Below are 24,362 nucleotides of genomic sequence, written 5' to 3'. Positions count from 1 at the left end.
AAGAATGTTTAAAACTTGTGAGTACCACTAATGTAAAGTCACAGGCTTGGTTTAGGTCTATTTATACTATAGACTAAAGAATCCCAGTGGTATTCCACTCTCTTTCTTTCACAGTATTTGCAGACAGATAACTAATGGAGCACTTAGGATTTTTACTGCATATGTTGCACTTTAAGGTACTGTTACATGTCAGTAAAGGTCTGTATTATCGTATTTTAGGTCTACAATGAACAAAGGTTTTAAAAAGTCCTGAAAAGGCATAATTTCATTAACTTTAACAAAACTAGCTCAGAACAGCAATATATTCAGTATATGCAAATTCAGGTTTTATTCTTCATTTGTGTCTTCCCATGCTATAAGCCTGGAGTAAAACCATAGACATCTAGAAGACGAAGGAAAAGAGGAAAAATTAAGAAAAAAGACAAAAAACCAGAAGCATTCTACAGCTAAACAAGCAGTTGACTACATTTTTCTATACTTAGACTTACATTAGACTGGGAATTAGCTCATGTGAAAAAAGCTTACATTAGACTGGGAATAGCTCATGTGAAAAAGGGTTGTATGAACACAGTATCCATAGAGATAGTGACAAAACTTAAAAAGCCAGTTGAAGATATTTTTACTTCCCCTTTACTTTGCAATTAGTGAAAATAAAAACAGCTCATCTTTTCCTGTGTACAGTCATTCACCCTACAGAAGTGGTATGGGCTGGGGGTGGTTCCTCATAGGTGGGTGGAAGAAAATGCAATGTATTTAATAGAAAAAAAGGTGTTGGTTTCAAAGGAACACTACTTGAACATTTGGAGATCATTCATTCATCACATACTTGAAATGCCTTACTTTAATATCATACTTGAATTTCAGCAGGCTTTATTTTTAATTTCTGTTGTTGAACTTTATTCTCATCTATGAATAACACTAATTCACAGCTAAGCTCTTCTCTGTAATTCTGACTTGTAAATCTTTCTCCACACTATTAAACATGCTTCTCGTGTTCAACTCTATCTTCGCAGAGAATGGACAGAAATGGATTCCTTGTTTTATACCTCCTAAATAATATTCCCAATGGCGATCAGTATTTTGATCACTACTTGCTCTTTCTTGATTTCCCATATATAGCCATTATGGGAATTATCATCACACCTAAGATGCTCAGATGCCAAGATACACAATGCAAACCACCTTCCTTGCCCACTGAAGACAAGCAGAGGAACGCAAACTCATATAGCACAGGGAAACCTTGCCTGACTGGATAACACCAGCTGATATAATCACAAGTACTAATTAGCAACAACTTTCCCAAAGGAAACCTTTGCCCACACTTATGTTTCAAGGTACTCCTCTTAAAGGAGGTTGTCATTTATGGCTCTTCTTTATAACTTTCATTAATAGATTTTTTCTGTCCTTCAGTTTCTTAACTGGCAAAAAGCTGTTGATATTAGATTATCTAGTTAGACAATTTTATTTTATTGTTACATACAATTACTAATAACAAGTTCTTACCTTTATTATTGTAGACATCCAGGTAATTAGGTGCTGAAAAAATTGTTATTAAAGATGGGAACCCTGTGGTTTGACTTTTCCTGTACATTCTATAACTGCAAAACCAAACAAATTATATTACATCTTACAGCAAATCAGCAAACAATTTTCACACTGTGAATATTTCCTTGAAAGACACAAAGTACTCACCCTGCATCTTGTGCTTCATGTGCTCTAATGATTGACAACAAATTATTATTTTGCAAAAATTCACAAACTGCTGGATAGCTGTGAAATGAAAACAATGATGAGTAAAAGATATTCTCTTAAAATACGCAAGAAGAGACAGTACTAAACACCCAAGTAGATCATAGCATACTCTCACCTATAAAAGTATGAGCATCCTCTGACTGTATTATGACTGAAATGCTCGGGTGAATTTTCATTTCCAAAATCTTCTGAAGGATCTGACCACAGTAAGTCACACATTGGTCCAAATGCTGGAGGCTCTTTGAATCTATCTAACTGTTTAGAAAAAAGAGGTAACAGCACAAAGACTCTTTAAATATTAAATTATTAAGTTTTACACATTTGTTAACCTACATATCCATCAATACCAAGCATTTTTAGAATAAATCCCAACCATATCAAAGAGAAGTAGTTTCTGTATAGTTTTTCCTCTCCTCCTCATGAAATAAGGCAGAGGCATGCCAAAAGAACCAAACCTGTTAAGAGCAATAAGATTTATTAGTTGCAAAAAGAAGGGAGATAACTTCCAGACTGATGGATATGTGTAACACAAGGTCAGGATACAGACAAGGAACAAAATGGTCCTTTTTCATGCACATGCCACATCTACCAATCTGGAGACACTACCAGGAATTAGCAAAGAGAAACAGTACAGAAAACAGGAATTATAAAAGAAAAGGATGGATAATTAGCACCAACTAGAAGAGACTAAATATATATTACAAAAAACTGCTAAAAATCCAAACTAACAAAAGAAAAAAAAAAACCACCCTGAAACACCCATCTCCATAATGGATCATTTAACAATGTAATGAAGATGACTGGCCCAGCTGTCTTAGATTGTTTTCATACAAGTTTTATTTTTCAGCTCTATCCCTGATGTAATGGGCCACAAGCATTTTGGGAGATGTCTGCATTTTCTCTCTTGCTTCTTCTTTACTGATTTTCACTTGAAACACCTGTCTTACCAGCCTGCAACTTTCCTAGTAGCCACAGTCAAAAGGGGCAGAAGTAAGGAGGAAAGCACGTTTGTTAACGTAAAAGGAAAAAACCCTGCTTAAGTAAGTTACAGGCAATTAATCTCTGCTGTCCCAGAAATGAAAGTAGATATCCCAGATTCAATGTAAAGTTTATTTTGTCTTTATGTAGCTGGAGTTTGTTCACAAGATGATTTTATCCAAGAAATGTAGGAACGGTTCTTTGATGGACAGTGCATTTATCTCACTTCACTTCCCATACCAAAGAAGATGACTTTGATGGTACTAGAGAACACTTAACTCTTCAGGACAGGCTCGAAGGGAGGTTTGGTGAGCACCTGGTGAATTTGAGTCTAACGGTCCATAGGAATCCATTCAAATATGGAACCAGCAGTAGTGCCAAGCTCTCTCATGCCCTGGAAAATCAGAGCTCCCGAGGCTGCCACCTGTAACATAAGTGGAAAGGTCCAGATCTTTACAAATTCCTGCCAGATAATGGTAAGGCAGGTATTAACTGAAGTTGTTGTTGGAATTTATTCAATATTAAAAATCCTGTGGTTTAACATTTCCCACACTGGATGATAAACCTGGTATGGAGTATTTCTTCCAGATTGAAGAAGTCAGTCCATCAACTTCTGCAAGTACCTGAATTTCTGTAGATTAAACCATCAAGTTTCTAAACCTCCAGCAATAAATTTGGGTCCAGAAGCTAACAGAGGCATTCACACAAGGAACTTTCAACTGTTTGCTGATTGATGTTTCCTGCAATACAGAAGGCTGAAAGTCTAGAAAACATTTTTAAGAATTTTTCTTCAGTCTTCAAGGATTTTCCTTGTGACTTTGGCCAAATGGATAGACATTATAAATAAGAAGTTTTGGCTGCCTGCAATTAACACACCTCTCTCCCAAACTGATTTCTCATAGCATTCAAACAATAATGCAGCCATTTCCTGAAGTAAGGTCAGTTTGTAAAAAATAAATATACTTGCATATACTTATACTACATATACTTACTTACATTCACACCAAATCAGTTTCTCCTTCACTAGACCGTCAGACTAGACAGTCTACTAACTGGCATGGTTCTCAAGACATCTCAAAATTCAAGGAAATGTCACTTCAAGCTACTCAACCCAGATTGCATATATCAAATCAGAATAATCAACTTAAGGATTTCTCTATATTGGCACAGCACGAAAGTTAAAGGACGTGAGTCAATTCAAAACACTTGTTACTGATTAACTACTTCTGAATGTGCTTTGACAATGGCAAAACAGAATCTCAATACAAACTGGCTTAATGTTTTTCTAAGTATGATTAAGGTAACTGAGAAAGACAATTTTATTCAAGAATAAGAACCAATACACCTGGTGTTGGAACAGAACTAGGTAGTATATTTTTTAATATACTATAAAATATTTAAATCTAAATTATTTTCTGGTACTATGCAGTCAGGACAACTAAACTGACACGTATGAATGTTGCAATTCAGAAGTACCAAAACCTGAGAGGCAGATTAAGGTACAGCAAATTAAAACAATTTTACTTTTGAGGCAAAAGACCTTCACAGAAGTTTCACACAGGGACACCAGTTTTAATTAATCTGTCCTAATTTTCCTTGAGAACTATCAGCTAATAAAGCCTACGGAACAAGATGAAGGCCAGTGAAGAGTGGCAGTCATCTTACATATTACTGAACAAAAGGAAATTTCAGCAGGCCACAGAAAGGAAGCAAGGTATTACAAAGACAGATTCCCAGTAGTGCCACCATATATTTCAAGGCAATTAGCTGACCAAGTCTTATATCACCAAGAGCTAAACAAAAGAATGATCATCTGCTGTAAATGGGGAAAAAAACTCAGTCTCTCTTTTTTAGAGTCACCATAATCTCACCTGGATACTTCCTTCTTTCTAAAATACTAGGCTTAAAAATCACAATTCCTGGCATTTTGTTTCAGTAGAAGTCTTGGCAGTGTAAATGATCAACTAAACACCATCTCTAAGTTGATGTGTCTGAAAGAGACACTCTTTACCAAGACAATCAGAACGTTTGTGGAAGTGATGTTCAGAGAATAAAAATCAGATTACTTCAAGATTCACAAACTCCCATTTTGGCAGAAATGAGAAGCATCTACAACAACCTCTCTGGTTAGGATTCACTATCGTGCCTAGTGTGATAGCTGTCCTCTTCTGGAAGTAAATTTATGACCGCAAAAACATTAATTTAAATTGTGTAGTTTAATCACCTTCCTGCATATCAATACTGATGAAAGACTTCATCCAGAAGAAATTGCACCCTGCATACAACTTTTTTCTTAGGTGATTCCTGCACTATTTATAGAGCTGTGATTTCCCTTTTATGCCAAATAATTACATCCTTGCAGCAAAGACCTCTCCTTAATAAGAACTTCAGCTAATAAACCAGAAGGCTTGGAATATTATACAATTGTCTTGATTGTTTACAGAAGTAATTTCACACACCTCACTTGTACTCCAAGTATATGGTTTTTTCCTAGATACAAAACGAGCATTTCACATCACCCATTTAATTTAAATACATTAAAAATATCAGTGCATGCCAAGGTCTAATGCAGCCATCGAAGCTGCTGCCAATCCATGAATAGCGCCTTTTTCAGGTTACCAGCTGATTCTTTAAAAACAAAAAAGGCCCAAGCTACAGTTCTATTAACACTGCCTTACATTTATAAACATGTTTTTCATCAGAACAAAATACAATGCAGATTTTCACATATGCATATAAACATTTCACCGTAATGTAGCCTTGAATATTAGAGAAGCACATCTGAAAGTACAGGCCAAGACAAGAGAATTACCTTTTAGTTTAATTTACTTGACACTTTGAAACCTGATTAGCTGCAAGACAGACTACCAGAAAAATTAACCACAGTCCTGTTAAGACAGTGGCTTTCCAAAGTGTTTTTCCAGAATATGGTTTCTTTAAATTACTTTCCAAAAAGCCTTGACCATGGTTCTTTTCATCTGTATAGTGAGAAGTATTAAGGCATTGTCAGAATGGCACTGTTTAGTCTCTTTGCTTTCTTACTTCTCTCTCTCTGCACAATGCATATGGATTTCTGTACACGTTAGTATTTCCTTTGACAATGCAATGTGCCTCAGTACATTTTCCCACTTACACCACTGCTCTTGTAAATATACTTCCTCTCTGTTTCTACCATTTTCTTCTCCTCTCACACCACTCTGCTTGGCAGTGTAACATCTGTAAGTGAAATAAACTGACATTGGAGGCTCTGAAATTGTCCAATCAGTACAAAAAACCCCTAATGAATAAATATGGTGAATTCAGAAATGAGATTCAACTGGACAGCCTACAAATTTGAGGAAAGGGAGAGGTAAAAAAAAAAAATGAAACACAAATAAAAGAGAAAATGCTAAGAAAATGAGAAATGCAATTAATGAAGATAAAAAGACAAAATAGGCTGTCAATATATACTTTTATACACTATAAAAGCAATTTAGGAGCATGCTTTTACTTTCTCTCTGACATTTAGATTTTTTTACAAATAGGCCCCCACGTACCATCTTCCATAGGTGGATAAACCACATTTTTTCTTCCATCCTTACCTAAAATCCCAAAGCTTTCTTAGAACTACCTATGTATATTTTAAGCTGAAATAATCTACATTTTAGCTGTTCCTAATCACAACAGGAATGGCTTTGATTTCTGAATGCGGCAATCAAGATGTCAGCTAAGTTAACTTAAAGAAGTCTAAAAGGAGTATGCAAAAAGGAAAGCAGTGGACTTTGAAAATTCCCATCTGATGCAATCTCCACCTGACAAGTCATCCATGCAAGTAGAAAGCACGTTATTAGAAACAGATACCTCATGTCATCACAATCTTCTGCCCTTTAAATTGCACATCACTACTTAGTATTTCCATTGTATAATTTTAAAAAAACTTTTTAAATTCTTCTTATGAATATGCTCAGCACATTTACCACAGTGAGACGTACTCAACTGTTACTCAAATGCCTACCAAATTTGTCATTTTAAACAGCAATCTGAATTTCTATTAAATACTGCAATGTCTCACTTTGTCAAAACTAAAATCCATATATCTAAGACAGCAAAAATTTTTTCAAAGAAATTCGAGAATAATTGAAATATGATGTTAGATATAGTAAAAAATTCTAACACTACAATTAATTTCAACAAATTCTCTCCTGGAAGCCATGAGAACACTAGCTCTTATCTGGAAAGAAACACAATGGATTGCTTTGATTGGATATGAAACTCTTCACATGTAATACCTGTCTCAGAAAACTACGTGGGGATTTTGAGGGTTCTTTTTTGTTGTGTTTTGTAGCAGTCCTAGCCTGTCCCAATGAAGCCTACTAATGAAAAATGCACTAGATAATCTATGAGTTTTTAATTATGATACTACTTAGCCTACATTTCAGTCCCTGATTTACACTTCAACAAGAGACAAGAACAGAAAATACACTGACAACTTCATAAAGATGATTTTGTATAACATCATATAAATATCTCTATTTCTGCTTATTTTCAAATACACAAAATACTCACTCTCCTAATGTCATCTAGTGTATTAATTTCTGGTGAAAGTCCACCATGAACACAAAGAAACTGTTGATTTAAGAGAGCAGCAAGAGGGAGACAATCAAAAGCTTCCATACAAGCATCATAGACTCTTTCAGAGTACTTTATTTTACCTGCAGGAAAGAAAACAGAAATCATTATAAAATCCATAATATATGGATGAAGTAATCTAGTGGATCATAGTTATAAGAACATATATCAAAGTGAATGCTTAAAAAAACCCCAAAACAATGAGTATTTTGGGGTTTAAATGAGCACTTCCAAACACCACAACAGCAAGCACATTTCTAAGACTTATTTTCTTGCAGAACTATAAACTGCTTTCACTTCTTCTGTTATCTCAACTGTGGAGAAACTATTTTTGTTTAAAAAAACAAACACTGAATTATTTAATATTTTAGTACAATTATACAGCATACTTCAGTATAAAATACTACTGAGAAATTTGTGAATTCTCATTTACAATGAAAAGCTAAGAACTGATTATAGATTACACCATTTTTACCTACACCAAAGGGGGTTTTACCAGGCCAAATGATCCATTTATCACTGGATCAAAAGTTATACAAGCCTTCAAATGGAGAGACAGCTTACATCACCAAAGAGTTATCTTACTAGTATAGCTGAAATCAATCCTCCAAATGGAAAAATTACCCTGCAGTAGGGATTTTTGCTAGCTTTACAATGCTGCTCAGCAAATTACTCTGCACTCCTGACTACAGCCAACACAGCAAAATTATCTTCCTCTCCAGGATTTTAAAATCAAGATTGTTATATCAAAATTTACTCCATAATATATATTTACAGCCAGCTGTCTTCTTGCACTCCAAGGCCACACTGAACTGCAAGCAATTCTACAGAAGTCAATGGGGGCCTCCAGATGTTTGCAATGCCTTAATTAACTAAGGGACAAACATCTCTCAAGCACAATGACAGACTATAGATCAGCAGGTTGGAAGTAAGCTAATTTTATATTCTTAGACAGTACTTACATTCTTGCTTAAAGGTAAAATACTCTGTTAGGTGTCTGCATTCATGGTTGCCCCTCAAAAGAAACAATGTGCTTGGGTAAAGAATTTTCAGGACCCATAAGTACAGCACGCACTGTTGAAAAAACAGGATATGCAGTAAAATACACTAGTTTATAAGAACTTTAGAAATTATTACTGAGGAACACTGAGTAAGGATGTTAACAGTTTCAAAAAGCACTGCTTTTTGTGTCACTATTGCTTAATGTGTCATTTTAAAACAGCACTATTTCCCCGAGTCCAGATCTGGACATGAGTTAGGCAAATTGCTTATTACTTTTCCTAATAACAGCCACACAGAATACTGAAAAAATACTTATATTTGCTGGATATTCAATAATAAAATAAACTCAGCAGAATTAAACTGTAGAACACTTTCATCTAGACTAATACTGTACGTGTTTCTGCCTAAAATCTGATTTTATATATGATTCTAAACACTGGCATAAGAAGAAAAGCAGACATTTATTAATGAGACTGTAAAAAAAAAAAAACAAAAACAACCTGACAAAATCACTTCCCTTAAGGTTACCTACATCATTTGGATACAACTTTTAAACTTCAACTGGACAGAGTAAATCATCCCTTCCCCAAACACTGGGAAAGCTGATTGCTTTTTCAGTGTACAAGCAGCAAACTCAAAGAATTACAGTGATTTTCTATCTATCATTATTACTGCAACAACAGCAGCAAACCCTCAAAAAGACAGAGGTAAGAACATGCACAATTACTTCAGTTTATAGCCTGTTACCACCCAGCAGCCCTGAATGCCCAAAACGTATTTCATAAATTTCAAATCTAATTCTTGTCCTTCTAACTGAGCACAGAAATCTCAAAACCCCAGAAGTTTTGGACTTCACTGAAGTCACCTGCAAGCTGTTATTATTGTTGTTCTTAATCAATACCAGTACCCCAAAGCTACCATTCTTCAAAGACATTTTGCACAGAATACCAGAGTACATGAAGGAAAAAAGAAAACAAATGAACACTGCAAAAAACCACTGCAAACACTGAGAAACACATCAAAGATTTTTATTGTGAAGTACTGCTAAACTGTTTACTGAATTTTTATCTTCTTCGTAAAAATATGCAAAAGCAATCATTGCTCAGAAGTTTCTTTAAGTGTAACAGTGAAAAGCTTTCATACCAGGTTTTGATATATTAACATAGAGAGTTGCTATGTAAATGCCTTTTTCTAGGACAATTACATTATTTGTAATCATCATGAACAGGCGAAGAAGATCAAACTAATAAATAGGGAATGTCTATTGAAATTTTTCCTTAAAGATGACTTTGAAGCAATCATTCTTGCTACATCTCCTGTTTGGCTACCATCTCTAACAACCCCAAAATGCATTGTGCATGCCTTTCACAGCACACACCCACACATTATTTGAAGTGCAACATTTTAATACAGAAATTAGAGGAAATACACCGTGCATGACACTATTTCAAATGATATGCCATTCCATTAGAGTTGGTATCTATGAAGAGATCCCAAGCTGAGGCACTTCCCAGGCTGGTTCCAGAAGAACACTTAACTTAAAAACCATGCTCTGAAACTAATCGATGTGGATAAGTGAATATCTTTGAAATGTAGCATACTTAATAAACATGCTGAAAATTAAAAAAATTATTTGAATTCAAAGTAACTGAAAAATTAATGGCAGAAACACAGGTCATCCTTAGGAAATATCTGTATTTGCTCTAAGAATTTTAGTAATGAAAAGTATTAATAATTATTAAAAAACATTTGATAATATAAATAAAACTAGTTTCTTTTATAAAAACAAACAGCTAATAATATTAAACAGATAATATTACAAATGATAATTTTAAAAACTCATGACTAACCTGTTCTCCAAAAACACACAAACATATTACCAGAGAAGCAGCATTATGTGTAATAATGTTACAGAATTCAACTTTTAGACAACTAGCTAGAGAAAGAGGAGAAAAAATGGGTAAGTCTGGCGATTTCAACAGGACAGTCCGAACAACTGGTCAACATCCTGCTGTAAACAGGCCTTTGTCACAGGAGAAGGCACAGCAAGGAAGAATACATTCACATGTTAAAGCAGACCTAAAATTTCATTCGAAAACCTAAGTGAAAGCGTGCTTATAAAAAAACTAGGACAAAACAGATTAATATATTCAGTTACCTCTATACTAAAATAACCTCTGTCTACATAGTCACCGAGGAAGAGGTATCTTGTGTTAGCAGGTGATCCTCCCACTTCAAACAGCTTCATTAGATCAAAGAACTGGCCATGAATATCACCACACACTGCAAGCAAAAATTTTGTTCGAATTAATTTAAAAATATCTAACAGAAAAGTTACTAAGTTATAGTTAACAGCCACAAAGTACTTCTAATTAAGAGGAAAGGCAGGTATAAAGCAGGAATAACAGAAATTTTTGAAGGTTCCCCCTTTGCTTTTCATTAAAATGCTGTCTTCACTACCTGTGACAATGCTGATGATAGCTCTATTTGAGTCCAGGCGACTGGGGGGTATTTTTCTAACACATTTAATGCACTGAGCATTGAGGTCTTGAAAGCTGTCAGCACCTCTTTAATGTCCTCCCCAGCTCCTTAGGTATCTTTGCAAAATCTCCTTGGTACATGTATTTGAAAATGCCTGCTGCTTCGCAACAATCTGCTGAGTCCATGTGAACTTGAAAAAAGCAGGGAGAGTGCTTTTGTTTCTGAGTCAGACTAACATACCTTTTAATAAAATCGTATCTTCTCCTTACTCTTCTCCTTCAAACAACCACGTTCACTATTTCAACAGTGGATTTTTCTTGTGCTTTTAGAATATGAGATAGGACAAGACCAGTGGTCAGCAACTGAAGGCAGAAGTGCCAAAGACAGCAGCAGATGGGAAGTCTTTAAGGAGTGTACAGCAAAACCAGATCACCTCACAGTTTTAAAAAAAGTAATTAAAAAATGCATGGAAGAGACAACTGCTCCTATCTCCTCTTTCCCATAGGAGTTCCCAGTTCAATGGAAGTCAGCATCTGCCTTCTCACTTCTGCATAATGTGTCACTGGCAACAATTAACAGGAATTTGACAGACTATGCCTTTCATTGATGCAAAATGTCACTGATCAACTGATAAATAGCATCTTCGGACTTCTTAGAGTTAATCAGTAAAATTTTTGAAGGAAAGAAAGTTGTCCTAATTCTGGAAAGAAATACTGGATATGGCACACCACATTTTAAAGGTTGTTATTCTCTTTGAGCAGACCATTTGTCATCACAGCCTACAAAATATGAGATTAAATAGAATGTGCACTCTTTTATGTCTCTTTCATTATGACTTCTACTCAACCACTGAAAGAACTTCCCTCCTTTTTAAGTTGCCAATATACCAATTACCTGTACAAACAGAAATATAAAAATGCTAAACAAACTTCAGTTTTGAGTTTATCTGGAACTTCAAAGGACTCTGAGCTCATTCAGCCACTTAGTAGTTAGCAGCATTTCAATCATTCTTTTTTTTTTAAATGTCAACAGTAATAACGATGTACTGATGTAAAGTTTCCATTTACCCAATACTAACAAATAGCAAGCTGATGCCCTAAAAGAAGCTTTCAGACACTAATTTTATATAAATCCATTTAGAAGAAAACACATTCAGATGAAAGAAAATCCAGTTTGAACATAAAAAGCAGATCTACTTTCATAATCATAAATAACAGACATGCAACATAAACTACTGTCTCTGAGTCTAGATTGTTTATAAATAAAAGTATAAACGGACACCAAATTCCACCTTTCACCAGGTCAAACAGAAATAGAGCTGTTCAAACTATGAAAATATTCAAGAAAACCCTAAAGTCAGTTTTGTATCCCAGTGGATCTGGCCCTAGTGTCAAAGATGCTAAAACAATCTTTATCAGTACCACTACTCTCACAAGAACGTGGTTTTACATGCAATCACCAGTCTCACTTACAGATGAATATGAAGGTGTATTTTTTACTAAGAATCCCAGTTGACAGTATTTGTTTCAAACCACAATAATTAGCTTCTCTTCACATATTTAGATTTCAGGATTATCCTGAGTTCAGGTAGATGCCTTTATTCCTACGTATAATATTGCAGGAATTAGAAATCCATATTTTAACAGCATTTAACTACTTCCTTCTTTTTTCCCAATTTTAATACCAATCCTACTAGCTTTTTCAATAGGTTTAATGCCTTCATTTTGCAAAACAATGTGCAGACTGTTAGGCAAATGCAGTTGTGAGGGATAATTCAGTATGACTAACAGAGAAATTTTAATTTAGCCATTTTAAGACAAATTCTACTACTGAAAAAATCTTTTCAAATTTTTTTCAAATTTAATTATGTATGAAACTACCTAGAAATATTACCTGTAATTGGAGCTTCAACTTCTATCATAGTTTTTTCCCTCCGTAATATTGCAGCACCCTCATTGATGATTCTAAGTGCAATTTCTTCATCCACTCGACCTTCCTTTATCAAGTGGTTCTTCAGAATGTCAACCCTTGGTCTTCCATCTGTGTCAAATACTTCTTCAGACGTCAAGCGATGTGTTGGTGGAAAAGGGACAGCTAAAATTTAAAAAGAATAAATGGCAGTGACAACAATGCTATTTTAAAAACACAGTCCATCTAGGAAAAGGGATCTATCACGGAATAGCTGCTATCCCAAGTAGCGAACTTGTCTTTTCACCAACCAATTTTATGACATCATTAAAATCTGGACAGAGCAGTGCTGTGTATATATTTTAAAAAATAAGGTTGTAGAAACTATAAAATGTAGTTAGAAGGCACAGTAATATGTACAATATCTGGAAGAGTCAAAACTGACTTTGCAAAGTGAAATAATCTCTTTCCAATATACCACCATTCCCTGAAGGATGCATGAAGTACTGATGATGCAGGATTATCCATGTAATAGCCACTCGGACTTTCAAAAGCATTAAAAATTCTCCCATCATTGAAGCCTCAGAAGAAAAAAACCCACCAAAAACCCTCAACCAAACAACGCAACCACCAAAACAAATGCAAAGCTATCAAGAAAAGGATCCAATACTGTTCAAAAGACTAGAAATAAAAGGAGCCAGCAGGCAGTAGCTGGGGACCCAAGCAGGCTCAGCAGCTGCCCAGACAGCACGTTTGGCAGTTGGCAGCAGCTCAGTTACTGCACAAGTGAAATACGCATGTGAGCTATGGAAAAAGAGGATACTTCAAAACTGCCACTAAGCAGTACCATGGCACTCAGGATGCTACAGGAAATAAAACTAATCTGACCCTGTCCTCTCCTCAAGCATAACTACTGTTGAAAGAATGAACTAAAACAGAAGCAAAACCATTCTGTTTCTTGCCATTTAAATATTGTATGTTAAAAGAGAAAAATGGGAGCAGCACATCTATTCAGAGCTAAGAACTAGTAGTATGAATACACTTGTAGATAGATTATTCATACTTATTTTCTTACTCTCTGAAGTCAAACTTTACATTCCAAAAATCAACGCTTAGACACTGAAACATTCACTAACTTCGTGAAGTCGATTTCTAGATTACTAGTAACACATTGCTACCCTTCTCTTTCATTAAATAATAAAAATCTATCAATAAAACAACTGATGCATAAATCATACATATATTCACTGAAATTAAATTAGTCTAGAAAATAAACTAGAGATATGTCTACTATTCCTCTTATAAAAGTTTCTAGGTAGGAAGAAGCTGAAAAATGTGCCTTTACACAGTGTAGAACAAATTGACCACTTTTTTGTGGACATAAAGTATTTGATTAACAAAAGAGAAATGACATGCCTTTCCTTCAGTCCCCTCTATCAGTAATTCAAATTTCACTCAGAAATGTTAAAATTCCATGTAGTCCAAATGTTAATAAACTTAACTTAGTTATCAAAAGAACCACTTCTGTTTTATGCACAATTGTTTAAAAACATAAATCTAGCTCTGAAAAGAGAAATTAATTATTCCAACAAAATAAATCTAATTTTTTAAAATACTTTAATTATAACCATGCAAGCATCAGTTATAATATTCACTGCTTTTCTGAACTTAACTTTGCAACCTTCAGATTCTCTTAATGTTATTTTTTACATTATCTGGAAGTTTATATCAATCTGTACATGAATTAGTTTTAGGCTCTTTCTTGCCCCACTTTTTTTAATACATTATTTGTGGGCCCACAACTGCCTTCAGCAACTCAAAGTTGAGTTTGTCCTTTTAGGAGAGACCAGACAACTCACAAAGGAGATTTCTCCTGCTTTAATCGTTTCAAACACATTAGAGATCTCACACACCTACCCAGAACCAAAGTCAGTCACCTCCAAGACACAGTTTTCTAAGAACTGTGCTTCATTAATCCTAGTATTATTCAGATCTACTTAGGTGAAAGGTGACTGTTTGTTCTTTTTGGAGTTTTTTTGGGGTAGATAGAGGGTGTGGCAGAGAATGGTCTGTTGAGGTGACCACCTGTTCTTCATTTTCAAAAGTGCAAATCATTACTGACTTACTACAACTACCAGTGGCTGCAGTATTCAGAAAGACCCCTTTCTTATGACAGTTCAGATATTTCAGAGGTTCGAAGTCCGTGGTAAATGAAATTTTCTTCTCTTAATAATGTCCTTATATCTACTTAACACATATCAGATCTGATTAGCACAAAAATATCTATTTTAACAAACTATAGCTTTGAGTTTCTCTATCAAGTTATATTTTCTGGGAGGCTAAAAAACCAGCTGTTTTAATCCAGTGTCAAATTATTTGAATTAATATACTTATGAAGACTCAAATTTAAAACTCTGTATCCAGGGGTTCATTACCCATAATGCCCAAAGCCCACGACTGTGGTATGAGAAGTAATTAAGCATCTCTAAAGTTATATTTGCCTCATGAAAAAATGAAGTATGAAGTCTTAAAACTAGTTCCTCAGAGTTTAACAAAATCCTTTTCACACAATACATGTATTTTCCCATTGCTCAAGAAGGATTTCTTAAGAGTAATTTTCAGAGAAGGCAGAATAAAATATTGCTAAAGATTTGAGCCACGATCTGCATCATCCAGTGACTAAAAAGTAATACTTAATACAAAAACTGTTTCTTTCCATTTTATACTTTTTGTCCCAGCAATAGTTAACACTGTATTAGAGGGCATACCTTTGAAAAATATTACAAACAACCTCTTTTAATAAGTTAAGGATGATGATTTTTGAAGCATGTAGACAATTTCTGCAAACTAATGGGTTTAATTAAACCTTTGATGAAGTAGTCATAGAATGTTATAGCCTAAGGAAAAAGAATTGCAGCATGATGTGTTCCAAGACAGAAATATAATCCATGTTTTAAAGTCTTTGTGCACAACATGTGCTCTCGGGACTGTAACGGAATGGTAATTAAGAGGAATTACCCTAAGGAAATAACATGGTGTTGGGCATTAAAGGATTCTCTTCTTCCATTCCCAGCAAAGCTAAACAATAGAAAAGTATCTAGAGATCAATCTCTAAAGTAATACACACTGCAGTACAAAATAACAGATTGTATCTTATTAGTAAAAGTATAGATGTTAATAACAAATGTAACACATCATGATTTCCAACCACGAACCAGATTTTCTACAACAAACCATTGCTTGCTAGTCAAAATCAATCAATTTCACTTTAGAAATATATATGGATGATACAATTTAAATATATTGATCAAAAAATGTAAACAATAGTTTTGGGGAAAAAAAGCAGTGAATAGCTTTTGGGACGTGTTAATAAAAATATTTTGATGGGTTTTTATTACTACTTGTATATGCACTAACAAAGAGGAAAAAAAGCACCTTTCCTTTATACTGCAGTACTAATAAGATATAGAAAGCAAAACCTCTAAACCTAGTTCTACACTGACTTTCTACAAGTCTCTGGGTCCATTGATATCTTACAATAAAGCATGCTGTGGAGATTCAAAGGATAGCACCAATCTGAAGGGATAAATTCCCAGTACGTAGCAAGAAGTTCAAAGCAGAAAAACTACATTAGTGCGGCACTTCATCCAATATCATAATCCCTGCTGAGAGGTGCAATATGGCAACTAACACAAACACGCTACTTCCAGACCCAAAGCAGATCTCACACTGGCTAGTAACAGAGTACAACAGTAGCTGCTCATAAAAATTTACATGTAGATATTGTAAATTTAAACCATGCTGATATATATATGCTCAATTGTAATAACCTCAGTTAAATCTGGCTTGTATCAAGAGACACCCTGTTGGAATAGGCTCATGAAACAAGATGAGATCAAAGCCTCTAGACTAATGTAAGAAAAAGCATCAAGGATCAACTGTACAAGGTACTGTACTTTCATGAGCAAAATTGTTTCTGTCCTTATAACTGTAAAACTCAAATAATTCTTCGTCTCTCACAGGGACAGAAAATTAGCCATTTTTCCTCTACCATCAGGAGCCCATGGCATGTTTCATGAATTTAGTTTTGGCTGTTAAAACCCGCTCAATATCCCAGATTGCATTTTCTGTTTCAAGAATGTTTTGATTTCAGAGATAAAGTCTCACCTCACATTACTAAGGTTACTAAACACAGACATTCTGTTTGCAAAGAATTTGTTGCTTCAGTGATAGGTATACATGAAACAGCATATATGTTTGTCTCCACCAAATGTACCATGTATCAATACAACCACGGTGTTCTGTGACAGAAAGGCCAGCATTCTTCATTTTGTCAGCAGGTTTATTATCATGATAGCAGAGTGGTCTGTGGTGTTTCTGTTGTTTAGTCACCTTTTCTGGTCTTTTGGTTTTATAAATGCATTGCTATGTATTCTCACTCAGAAGAATCACAAAGCCTAACACCTACTATATCTTTCAGTCTGTCCCTGGAGTTTTCACATCTCTGCCAACATTCCTACAGAAGGAAAAGATGCAGCACCCATAACTGCTAAGGACAGAATACATCCAATAATCCTTCTGCACTGGCAGAACAGATTTGAAAAGAAATAGCATAAAGACATCACAGATGGTCTGTGGACCAGCAACCTTGAAAATACTAGATAAGCACAAATACACAGCCGCATCTACTGGAATCAGAAAGCTACAATCAATAGCTGACAAAAACCACAAGTTACCCTATTCACCTCAAACAAGGAAGCACAGATCCAGCAAAGTCAGTTTCTTGCAAATTACAAAAAATATCCCGAAGTTTCTTTGAATGCAAGGCTCCTGCTGTATTAGCCAGGATTCTAGAATCAAGAAAAAGGGCCCTGTAAACCGTAAACCCTACAACAGCACTGAAGGTACTATTTATTTCATCCTCACTTATCATGTACTTGCAGTCTCAAAAGTTTCATAGAATTTTAAATCTCAAATGAAACTATGGATATATCTTGCATGCTGTGGTGTGTTCATTCATCTTTTATACTGTCTGTGTAGTTTTTCAATTAACTTGGTTGATGTTTTTGGAAGTTCCTCACAGGAAAAATACAACTGTTTGTTTGAAAAGTATTTAAAGATACTCCTGCCATTAAAATGGCCACACTGTGTTTTGCCAAAAGATTACTTAAGTGCTTAAATGTGCTTCTGGCAATGATGGATGAATAGATCTTTCCCTCTCCATACTCTGTTGTCCAAACAGGGTGGTTTACAGATTTTCTCTAGAGTTTCATCCAGACTATCATGTTCACGACCACTGCTAGAACTGTTTTCTGCTATTTTGTCCAGATTCTGAATAGACATTTTCATAGTTTTTGCCTCCAGTGCACCTTATTGCTACAAATTCCACAATTTGAATCACACGTTATATGAAAAGGTATTTCACACCTTTTCTATTTTGTTGAGTACCACATTTCTCCTTTTCACAGGAAGACAAGAATTACAGTTGCTTCCTAATCAATTTTTCCATTAAATACCACTTGTAAGGTAAGAAATACCTAATTCTATCCCCTATTAAACCACTCCTTTTCCAAGCCACAGACTTGTCACTTTTGTCATTCCACCCTGTCCAAAAGGCACTATGTGCCTCTGAACATACCTTTACATAAACAAAAAAATCAGGAAGATGGAACAAAATTACATGCTGTTGTTCAAGATGCACATATAACACAAAATACATATAATGCATGATGGTACAATCTCTTTTTTCTAAATTGGTCATCCAATACTCCCTGAATTCTTATCAGACCATTTGACTGCCACTGCAATAACATTTTCAGAATGTTATCCATACAGATCCTAATATTTCTTTCCCAAGTTCACTGCCTTCCATGTTTAAGCAAGAATTGTTCTGTCCTTTGTAGAGTCTGCTCTGTCTTTATCTGAACAGTATCTCCTACAACTTCTTTACCAGGCACTCAGTCTAACAAGAGCTTCCTGAAGCATCTCTGGAAATTTGCTGTCCTGGATAAGTGTTACTATTTGCCATTCACTCTGTTTTCTAAAGAACTTGTCAACACATTTAAAGAGCACAGATGACAGATGTTAACCTCTCTCCACCATGGGAGTTTACTACCTATTCACATCCTTTCTCACCTAATTAATTTTGATCCAGAAGAGGGTATTTCTTCTTTTGCTTACTTTAAAGACTTCAATGCCTGATGAATAGTTTTGCCTGGATGAAAAAGCTCACTGGATCCTTCAAAATATTCTAACAATTTCTCTTGATTTTCATCTATGAAACTGTACCAACTCCTCTTTAACACTGTATTTGCCAGGGATATAGTTAGTCCACTCTTTCTTACAAGTGCCATGAATCTGTTTAAATTAAACTTATTGATCAACAGTTCTCCAGTGCAATCTAGAATTTTTTTAGAAAATGCTGCTGTGCTCCATCCCTCAGACTCAGAAGATGAGATATGCCACAGGTTATTGAAAATAAACCCATAATTTTGTATCCCAAACCCCCAAATAATTCCTTTAGAACCACCAGACAAATATCTTCTGATCCTGGGATATTTTTTGGAGAACATTTCTTTTGTTGATATGTTTTGAAACCACTTATATTTCAATGAGAGAATTATTTGATCCATTCAGTAATAAGAAATGACTCATGTGTGAAGGAGTCCTTAGTTCCTTAAACAATAAACACACATGTAAGCAGTTGCCAGATTTTTGTGCTCTGCCCTTACCTTCCCAGCCCTCAACTGCCAATTTGCCCTACTGAAATCTAAGCAGGCTTCCATTTTTGCGTAGGGTTTTTTGGGTTTTGTTATTATTTCAATATTTAAGCACTCTAAATATCCCCTAAAACAAAAAAAGACCAGTCAAACACTTACTTGTCAGAATTCAGTTCCATTCCATTGTCTCTCCCCCAAAACAAAACTGTGATTTTAAATTTTTCTTTCTTTTTTTTTAAATATGAACTTTTAATACTCTCTATACACTGCTGCTTTTCTGGATGATGTTAGAATAATTTCTGGCCAGCAGCATAAGTGCCATATAATATTTTTAAAGCAGGCTTCATACTGCCTGTCAACTTTTAACCTTTTACCTTTTTTTAAAACCAGACTCTGAATTATAAATTTAAATACTGCAATGATTTCTTTTTCTCCTTACATGGGCGTAATTGTTCAAAAGTAGCTATCAGAACCTTAATTTAGGAGCCTGCTCAAGGATATGAGTTACATCTCTTTGGGTTTCTCTAAAGAGCTGTTTCAATAAGCTTCCATTTAATATCTAAAATGATTGTCTGCCAATCAGACTGTACCATGACTTTTATCCAAAACAAAGGAATACTGAATCCTTCCATTTCCGGAAGAACAGACATAATCTCCAAATTTAGCATTAGGTCAGCATGACAAGGTCCCATGGATTGCTTCCCAAGGCCTAGCAACACCCACAGTGTAATGCTGGGAGGATAGAGCACTTCCAAGTACAACTACCCACAAGTGAGTCAGAGAAGCCCTGATGCTTTGCCCTCAAAGTAAAGGCAATGAAGGCTCATCCCTGCCATGCCCAGGAGCACTCTATCAAACAGTGTGAATTTACAAGCACTTCTTCATCCTTACCAGGGAAAAGTACTTTACTACAAGGTAGCAAAACAGTTGTTTCAGTAGAAAAGATACATTGACAAATTTGAAGCTTGAAAGTCACATGCTGAAAGGCGAGGTGAGCCGACTGAAGTCAGTCAATTGTCATCCAACAAGAAAGGCAAACCCAAAGAACCAGATACAACATTTAAGTATCAAGAGCAGTTTACAGAAAAAAGATTTTGACAGAACATAACAAAGGGAACTACTCTGTTTCACAGGACAGTAAAACACTAAGTATCCTTCAAAGATGGAGAGGGTGCTTTAGTAAACAGTGAATCAGAACAACAAGTACATTTTCTCATCCCTATTTGGGGAGAGAAAAAAAAAAAAAAGCAGTAACAAAAGCCTCATCACAAGACACCTTTTGGGAACCAAATGCCAAAAGCTGACTTTAAGGTGTTTCGGTTTCATAGCTAACCATTAATTTATAGGAAACTCTGTAAGTACAAATTACTTAGGAAATTTAACTAAGTGGTGTAAAAAGAAAATTTGAGCTTTTTATACACTTTAAAAGCAACCAATGACCTTTGATGAGACGATTCATACTTGGAAAGATAGGCTAAACAACACAGCTAGACTGCATATTTAAAGTCATTATTATGTTTATTTTATATGTATCTATCTGATATAATACCTGATAGACTTTCAAATACTTCTCTACATATTTGTACATATTTGTACTTCCCATCAGCTGCTAAATATAGAAGTCAAAATATGAAGGGGGACACATCCTAATCATTACCCTACCTTCTTAGAAAAGATTAGTTACTGATGATACAGTAATTCAATAATTTCTTCTTGAGTGAGCATCTCTTGCTCATTTCTGCTAACACAGAAGTGGTAAAGAATTCAATTTCTCAAAGCCTGTGAAATTTAATGGATTCTGTTCTTTATCCTCCTCTTCCAGTGATACAGAGAAAGAAAGTAAAATTTAAATAAAATCAAGATATATAATGCAAATAACAGCAAGCTTTAAGTCCTGAATTCATATTTTCTCCCAATAAGACACAGTATATAGAGAGCACGAAAGCTGAATTACGGACCAATACACGGATACACCAGATAATATTACTACATTTTCTCTGTGGCTTTTCTTAAGAATCTAAGACATTATAAAAGACCTATTCATTGTATAACAGGAAAGAGTATGGTGAATGTTTCTTGGTATGTGAGAGGCAATGCATCTGTTTGTGAAGAGGGATGTGACACAGTTGTCACATTTCAGCATGGTTTCAACAAACTGCACAGATACTCCCACTTAGGACTGACATAACCTGCAATCTTGCACTTCTGGGGTCACTGTCTAAAAAAAATATTTCCAACTGCACTGCACCTAATGGGGGAGGGGAAACCAAACCACCCTGTCCTTCGTAGCAATAACACAGACAGCTTGGCACAACTGGCCAGGCTTTCTCCAGAAGCCAGTGATTCAGCATGATAGGGATGGATAAGACAGGTCAACAGAAGGTATAGAAAACTGCTGCTATATGAACTGGTTGTAATTATGTCAGATGAAGCCATCAAAGACTGATTACAACAGTTCTGCATCCTAACATCCAGGTTCAAAGAAATACTGCAAGCTTGGGCAGTTATTCTGCTTAGAATGAAGCAAGTCTTAACTATTATTTTAAACAACCAGATGCATAGGTCACATTTAACAAGCTGAATTATTAAGTGATTGGAAATCACCAGGTTTTCCACTGCGTTCTAAAGTATCTGATCACTTACTATTAATTCTTTTACATTGTTTGAAGAACTTAACTTCTTACCACAAACTGCAGTAAAGGTACAAAAATTCAGCACGCCTAAACACCACACACTGAAGTAGCACTAATGAGTACAGGTTTCCAATAGACTTGGTTTTAATATTTTCTACTTTTACCCTTGCAATTTGTCAAACAAATCAACAGGTTAAGCAATTCAAAATGAGTAACAACTTATTGCGAGTAAAGCTCTCCAGTTTACTAGAAAACATGCCAATGTCCAAAACATACAGTGGGATTCCAAGGCTTTAATTAACACCTGCTGAAGACAAATGCATCCTTTTCATTTCTCAAGGCCCCCTGTTCTGCACCCCTTCGAACTCAGTCAGACCCTGTGTTCCTAGGAATGTCAGTCTTAAAAGCAGACTGCTTGCATACACCTGTGATTTCCAACAGCCCAGGCCTGCCATAGAAATTGTCCACACTGACACCACCGAATTCAGTTCAATATGAAAGCCACTGGGATCAAAATAAAATGATGTGCAACTTGAGTAAACACAACCTAGGAATTCTTTGAGGCACTAGATATACCATTAACTATCAATTTAGGTCTAACACACATATTTCAGGATGTTCTGGTTGCAAAGGATTATTTGCCTCACAAAAACTAAAATGACACACTTCATGGGGTTCAGAGAAAAGAACTTGCTATTTTATACCATTTTGGTCGCTAGACCACCCTAGTTTTAGACAGATATATCTACTATAAAATGCTTTACTTTTTCTCCTAAGAAGTATAACGTTTGACTTTTCACGGGTCCCCACGAGATTACCAGGGAAGGCCACAAAGAAATAGATCAAGGTGATTTTTCTCCATCAGAACCAGAACCTGAGAACAGCAGCCAATAGAACGAGCGGCAGCACCTTCCCACTCGCTCTTCCCCGGCGCTGTCAGCGTCTGCAATTACAGGGCTCTCCCCTGCGCAGACAGCGGAAAAGCCCCGCAGAGCCGGGGCGCGGAGGGGTCGGGATACGGCGGTGCCCCCGGCCAGCCCCGCACACGCTCCGGGCAGCGCATCCGGGCGGGACGCGCCAGGCCCGCAGGCCCCGGCCACCGCTGCCATCCGCGGCCCCGCCGCCCTCACGGGCCTGCCCGCGCCCCGCTCCGTCCCCCGCCTTCAGCAGAGCCCACCCCGGGTACTCCCACGCCCGTGCGGGCATCCTACGCCTCCGCACGGTGCCGGGCTGCGCTCCCGTCCCCACCTGCGGGCAGGGCAGCCCGGCCCGCACGTGGAGGGCACCGCTCCCCACGGCCGGGCCGCCTCTCCGCGCCCAGGCGGGCCCCGGCACTCGGGCGGGGGTCACGGCCCCGCCGCGCCATGCAGCCATGCTCCCTCTGCGGGACGGCGGGACGCTCACCCTTGACGGCGCGTTCGCTGGTGGCGTGGGGCGTCAGCAGCAGCACCTTGCTCCCCTCCTTGGCGGACATCGCTGGGTGCTGCCGGGCTCCGACGGCGGCTGCTGGGCGCGGCAGCGCCTTCGTCCGCCCCTCCGCCGGCGGCTGGCGGGGCGCGGCGGGGCGGGCGGGGGCGGCTACAGGCGCCGGGCGGCGGCGGCCCGGCGGAACATGGCGGCGGGCGCGGCTCGCGGCTCCTGGCGCAGCGCGGGGACGGTCCGCCCCGGGCCCGGCATGCACCGCGCCGCCGCCCGCCGGGCACCGCGGGAGCGCGCGGAACTCCCGGCCCCGACCGGGACCGCGGCGAGACTCCCGCCCGACCTGGGACGGGGCGCGGGGCGGGGCGGGGAATGCGGCCCGGTGCCTCCAGGCGCGCCCCGGACAGCAGGGAGAGGCGGGCGAGACGGCCGGAGCGCCCCCGCCCCGGGACGGGCGGGCGCCAGGCCGGGGCTGAGGGGGCGGTGCGGCGGATGGCCCGGCCCCCAGCGACCCCGCGCGGGCGAAGGCCGGCAGCCACCTTGGAGAGCTCCGTGGGGCCGGGGGTGGCACAGCTGTGGGAGCCATGTTGTGGGGTGGCGAGGCAACCAGCGCGGAGAGAGGGGCAGCGCCCGTGCCCTCACCGGGCGCTAGAACGGCAGGAAGGGAGGAGGAAAGAGAAGTTCCCCCTCAGTGAGAACCTGGCCACAGCTTGGGGCAAGCTCCCAGTACCAGATAATTAAGCCAGACTTCTCTGCTTCCCCCCTGGAGCTGAAAAAGAGTGGACGAAAGAATATGGATGGCACTGGGTACGGCGGCAGGAGCTGCCCCGCCTCATCCCTGACGTGCCCTAAAGCTGCGCAG

The 24,362-nt window shown here is 37.7% G+C and overlaps 1 protein-coding gene across 9 annotated transcripts in view; it reads right to left on the bottom strand.

The window, feature by feature from the left end:
- Positions 1-23,875, bottom strand: part of PPP3CB (protein phosphatase 3 catalytic subunit beta) — a 47,260-nt gene extending 23,385 nt beyond the window's left edge. For 6 of the 9 annotated variants that reach the window (XR_014226606.1, XR_014226607.1, XM_082286013.1 and 3 more), the window contains exons 1-8: positions 23,486-23,874; positions 12,715-12,915; positions 10,499-10,623; positions 8,301-8,412; positions 7,276-7,421; positions 1,868-2,007; positions 1,693-1,770; positions 1,504-1,598 (exon numbers count right to left, since the gene is read on the bottom strand). Coding sequence is in view for 7 of the 9 variants with exons in the window: in XM_082286013.1 (XP_082142139.1) it covers positions 1,504-1,598; positions 1,693-1,770; positions 1,868-2,007; positions 7,276-7,421; positions 8,301-8,412; positions 10,499-10,623; positions 12,715-12,915; positions 23,486-23,555 (967 nt within the window). In the remaining 2 variants the exon portion in view is untranslated. Of the gene's footprint in view, positions 1-1,503; positions 1,599-1,692; positions 1,771-1,867; positions 2,008-7,275; positions 7,422-8,300; positions 8,413-10,498; positions 10,624-12,714; positions 12,916-23,485 lie in introns of all 9 variants that reach the window. The other 3 variants (XM_082286017.1, XM_082286018.1, XM_082286014.1) reach the window with 2 other exon arrangements.
- Between the last annotated feature and the right edge of the window lie 487 nt (positions 23,876-24,362).

Source organism: Coloeus monedula, assembly GCF_965178545.1.
Source record: "Coloeus monedula genome assembly, chromosome: 8".
Lineage (NCBI taxonomy): Eukaryota > Metazoa > Chordata > Aves > Passeriformes > Corvidae > Coloeus > Coloeus monedula.
Note: the sequence above shows the minus strand (reverse complement) of the source record. Positions and strands in the feature narration are given on the sequence as shown.